The sequence below is a fragment of the Mya arenaria genome, chromosome 11 (assembly GCF_026914265.1).
Source record: "Mya arenaria isolate MELC-2E11 chromosome 11, ASM2691426v1".
NCBI classification, from domain to species: domain Eukaryota; kingdom Metazoa; phylum Mollusca; class Bivalvia; order Myida; family Myidae; genus Mya; species Mya arenaria.
Genome location: NC_069132.1, coordinates 43,931,073 through 43,936,604, shown reverse-complemented (window position 1 = coordinate 43,936,604; position 5,532 = coordinate 43,931,073). Strand labels below are relative to the sequence as shown.

The window sequence follows — 5,532 nt, the reverse complement described above, 5'->3', positions numbered from 1 at the left end:
GCTTGCCTTTTTTTATTCGATTTAAAGGTTACATATCACTATATGTCTTCTGCAAATCGTCGTACGAGAAAGGAGGGTTAATAGGTGAAATATTTTAACCACTTTTCCGTTGTGAATTTACTGTCCCTATCCTCTCATTGCAAATATTATTAAAAGTTAAAAATTGCCTGATGACCACTGATGTGCAAATATGATGAAGGCTGTCAGCTTTTCAACCACTTTAATTGTCATTTGTGAAATCGAAGAATTTCCAGCCTCTTTGTGATTTCAACCGGGCAATACTAAAAGGCTGACCATTTCAACCCCTTAAAGTGCTAAGACTGTTCGACCCCCTTAAGAGTAGACCTTCAATCCACTATTAAATGAAGACTTTTCAACCCCTTGATTTCTCACCTTTGTAAAGATCGAACCTCTTTTTTTTTTAAATCTAGAATGTATTAGGAATAAAAATAGTATATAAATATGTGTATGGTCCGTGCGCTGTCTTTACTAACCTGCCCACCACGTTTGTGGTCACTCTACCTAAGTGTTGTACATCTATTGATCGGTCACTATTTTCAGCTCGAGAAAATCACGACCTTTAACTTTTACCCACTGACCTCGGAATCAATTGGTTTATTTGCTGTTTAAAACCAATTTGCCTTTCTATATATAGATACATGGAGGTCCCTTAGCCAAAGCGTTCTTAAGTTATGAAGGAAACGGAATTTAATTTTATTTCGATTTCCACTAGCGTGACCTTTGACTCACTGAATTCAAAATCAATAGGGTTAGAGGAACCCTGGTGGTCATTACCAACTTGCCTATCAAGTTTGAGATTTGTGGACCTAAGAGTTCTTCAGTTATTCATCAGAGACAGATTCTCACCACGACCTTGATCTTTGACTTTAAAATCACTAGGATTCATGTGCTGGTCATTACTGAACTGCCTACCAAGTTTGAGGTCTCTGTGTCTAAGCGATTTTCAGTTGTTGATCGGAAACGAATTTTCAGCTCGAGGTCACCACGATCTTCAATCGTTGACCTCAAAATCTAAAGGGTTTATTTGCTAGTCATTTCCAACTCGTCTACAAAGTTTGAGGCCCCTGGGCCCAAGAAGTCTTCAGTTCTTGATCGGAAACAGATTTTCAGCTCCAGGTAACCACGACCTTAACCTTAAAATCAATAGGATTCAACCACTGGTCATTACCAAGCTGCCTACCAATATAGAAGATTCTAAGTCAACGCGTTCTTAAGTCATTGATCGGAAACGGATTTTCAGCTCGGGGTTTTCGCGAATCACACGATATCAATACTCAACATATTAAATGTAATATGTAAAAGATAAGTTTATCATATGCATTGCTCCGTTGAATCTTCCCGCCTAAATTGCCTCCATTGCATTGCTCTGACGGAGCCCTTAGCATGATTTCTTCGTGGTGTCCATGATGTTCATGGTAGATTGGGGGCAAGATTTAGTATAAATACTGGGCGTATGTCGCAAGTTTCTTTAGCATATCTGGCATATACAGAAGTTGTCAGTTCCTTGCAGAAGTGAAGGCACCTAGTACTGGTTCACCGCTCAGGATAGGTGTGCGGTGGTTGAACTGTCACTCTGGGACCCTTCAATGTGCTAACGCCGGGACCCGGAGTATAAACTACTAACACCACCACCAAGTTTCTTTAGACTAAACCGAACTCAATAAGGATGTAAAAGTGTTATAAAAGAATATAGAATTATTAAAAGTTATAACAAGAGCTGTCACAGAGACAGCGCGCTCGACTATTCCGCCACTTTTCAGTGTATGGATTGAAAACTTTTGGTGAAACATGCATGGATCACTGTTAGATTAGATTTCAATGCAATACATGATGTGCTGAGATATTTACATAAATTGAATGAAAATATTTGAGGTGGTACGCAAACTTTAACGTAAATTCTAAGTCGAAAAAGGGGCATAATTTTGTCAAAATGCTTGTTACTTCCTCCTGTGTACAGGTTGGGGGTATGATGGTGAACAAGCGAAAATATTTGAGGTGGTACAAAAATTCTTACAAAACTTTAACACAAGAGGTTACGCCGACGCCGACGCTTAGGTGACTAGGATAGCTCTCCTTTTTCTTCGAATAGTCGAGCTAAAAAGTGATTGTAAAATGGATGTTTAAAGATAATGAAAAAGATTATTAGTTGTGTTTAGTTTTCATATAAAAATAAAAAATAAAATGTGTTAAACGAATCAGTTTGTTTTTCATGTAAAAATATCGATGTGGTTAAATTGCCGGAACCTTAAGAGTTGTCATAACCTTGACGTGGTTTAAAATAAAAGTCACCACAGAGGTCACCACGACCATCAACCATTGACATTAAAATAATATGGTTGATTACCAACTGGCCTACCTAGTTTGAAGTCCCTGGCTAAGCATTCTTCAGTTATTGATCAGAAAGATATTTTCAGCTCGATGTCACCACGACCTCAAAATTAATAGTGTTCAGCCACTGGTCATTACAACCTGCCTACCAAGTGCGATGTCGCTGTGACTATTTAGCTCGAGGTCACAAATACCTTGACCTTTGACCTCAATATCAATGGGTTCCTCTACATGACCACCAAGTTTGCGGTCATTTGGCAATAGTGTAAGAACTTTGGTTGTTGATCAGAATGGATTTTCAGCTCGAGGTCACCACAACCCATGGACCTCCAAATCAATACCCTTTCTCTGCTGGTCATTATCAACCTGCCTACCAAGTTCGAGATTTTTGGCCAAAGCCTTCTTTAGTTATTGATCGGAAACCATGGGGACGGACAGACAGACAGTTTGATTACTTAATGATTCCCTTCCGGGGCAAAAGAGCAAAATACAAGTAAAATGCAGATGGTTTATTCATCTATGAAATAATGTGTAATGTGCATGTATAAATATCATATTGTTAAAATTATATTAACTCTAAGGCGTCCAGAACACATAATATATAAGACAAATAATTCCCAGCATCACAAAAGACAGAAATGTAGTCTTGCCATTTTCTTTCCGGAGGGTACTCAATGAGTCTCCTAAAAAACAATACAATAAAATCTTTAGTGGCAGCTTGTAAGCAAAGCAATACAATGAATACCTGGCCCCAATTTCTCGAAACTTCTTAAACTTAACAGGCTTAAGACCCTTATTTCAATTAGCCAAAATACATACTGAAAATGAATTGTGATAAATGAAAAATGGTTTATTCTGATAATCATACATATTATTCCTACATAATTTCTAAAAATTCTTGAAGAAGTAAATATAACACATTTTATAGAACAACAAAAATAGTGAGATTAGCTAAATCCTGTTATAAGGGACTTAAGAAGTTTCAAGAAATTGGGGCCTGGCCCCAATTTCTCGAAACTTCTTAAGCTTAACAGGCTTAAGTCGCTTATTTCAATTAGCCTAAAAACAAACTAAAAATGGATTTTGATAAATGAGAAATATATTATTGTCATTATTATTTAGAATATTCCTACATAATTTCTAGAAACTCCTTAAAAAGTAATTAATACGCATTTTATAGAGCAACAAAAATAGTGAGATTAGCTTAATTCTGGTATAAGAGACTTAAGAAGTTTCGAGAAATTGGGTTTAAAATAATGTCTAAGTCATGTTTTAGAGTAGTCTAATGATTGTATTAGTGACCAGGGGCCAGTTGTATAAAACAGGATAAGTTATTTGCAGGTTATCTTTTGGTCAGTTTGCTCATGAAAGCAATGCAATTGGTCAACAGTGATCCAAATGCACTGCAAAATGAATCTCTCAGAGCAATGATGCAATCATTTTAATAATAATTAAACCCTATACATGTACATCAACATGTAGAGGTGTAGTATCATTTTACTACGACTTCATCACTTCACTTCTTTGTGCAACAATACCTTTTATAAGCTGTTTCCTGTATTTCTCCAAAAATAAATACAGTTTCATTGAATAATACTTAATTCAGTGATATATTATAAGCATCATTAAGGGGTCTCCAATATTCTGACATTCTCATTTTATTCTATAATACCTACTCTTGCTTTGAACTTTTTTCTTTAATGTTCTTTCTTCTAGTTGCAGCATTTTACTGAAATAAAGTAATAAACAAGTTCAAGACACATGTTTGTAGATTAAATTTTTAAGAGGCATAACTATATTATGTAAACCAAGTATAATCATAATGCACTGTACAGTACACAGTGTGCCCAAGTATACTTAATATTTGTACAAATATGCTTTGCCCATGTGGAGGAATAAGCCTTATATTTTTTTTTTATAAAATTGTGAGTGCTGACATATATACATGTAGGACGTATTTTAAAAAAGATGGGGGGAGGCAGGGGCTTGCACTTGTTCTGGTATGATGAACATTGTTTAATATAAAGCCAAAATAATGCCATGCGTTACATTCAACGTATGAATTATGGTTTGAAAAATCAAAGGAATACTCCAGTCTCACATCTCATCATCTGTTAGTTCCGAGACCCTCAGTCGTGTCTCTATCCTGTCTAATTTCTTCTCACACAACTGAATTTCCTGTTCTGCAACTTCAATCTGAAGAAAACAGAAAATATACTTAGTAAGCAATTTATGAAGACATATTTATATTTTTTTATTCAAATACAATAATAGTATTTACCAGGTCACAAGTGCACTATTGTACAAGCCAGGTACTTTTCATAAATTAAGTTTCAAACTAGTATGTAATCTATTAGTAAAAGTAGTATTTATAAATTAAATATTGCAAATCTATGTTTATTAAAACCAGAAACAATTTTTTATTTCATGTCTGGTGTTAAATTGAAAAGGATACTGAAATGAATATTGATACATAAGTCACTGATACTCAAACTATTAACACTAGCATATTAGCGTGGAGGAAAAGAGGAGTGATCTGGCAAGTTCTGGAACCGACCCTAGTAAACTGAAGTTTATCAAAATATACGTAGTTCATATATCCGAAATAAATGCGAGTGTCCGAATACGTGTCAGAGATGTCACCATTCGTTAATAGACCAGTCAGGTACATTTTCTCAAAAGATCCGAGAGGTAAGAACCGGAGCTATTAAAAAAGCCTATAATATTACCTCTGCAATAATTGATGGCATCGTCCAGCTTTAAATTGTATTTATTTGTATATTATACGTGTTCAGTGTTTGTTTGCATTTTTCACAAAGTGTAATTTAATGGTGAATGTAGTTTATTCCCCGGAAAATCGGATTTAGGGTCAAAAACACCAAAAAAGGAAACGTTCTGAAGCACCTTCTGAAAGCATTGGGGAAAATGTTTAACTCTACAGTATTGTTAATGTTGATAGCTACGATGCATTTATGAAAAACAAAATGTATCAAGAAATTATAGTACTCAAACATTTATAATTGTTAACAATTCGACGTTGTTAGGCAACCATCTATAATAACACTGAACGATAAATCCGAATCGGCATCTGAATATTACGTAAAATCACGGAACTATATAAACTATTTATAGTTCCGTGGTAAACTGTCAAATTTGACCATGATATCACGGTGCACGAGAATA

At 35.2% G+C, this 5,532-nt stretch overlaps 1 protein-coding gene across 1 annotated transcript; it reads right to left on the bottom strand.

Annotated features, from left to right (window-relative positions):
- Nucleotides 1–2,843: 2,843 nt before the first annotated feature.
- LOC128209931 (uncharacterized) lies at nucleotides 2,844–5,183 on the bottom strand. The gene is made up of 4 exons (XM_052914198.1): nucleotides 5,079–5,183; nucleotides 4,451–4,545; nucleotides 4,026–4,078; nucleotides 2,844–3,032 (listed from the first exon to the last, which is right to left on the bottom strand). Exons 1-4 carry the CDS (start codon nucleotides 5,097–5,099, stop codon nucleotides 2,926–2,928), a joined length of 276 nt encoding a protein of 91 aa, XP_052770158.1. The 5' UTR covers nucleotides 5,100–5,183; the 3' UTR covers nucleotides 2,844–2,925.
- Between the last annotated feature and the right edge of the window lie 349 nt (nucleotides 5,184–5,532).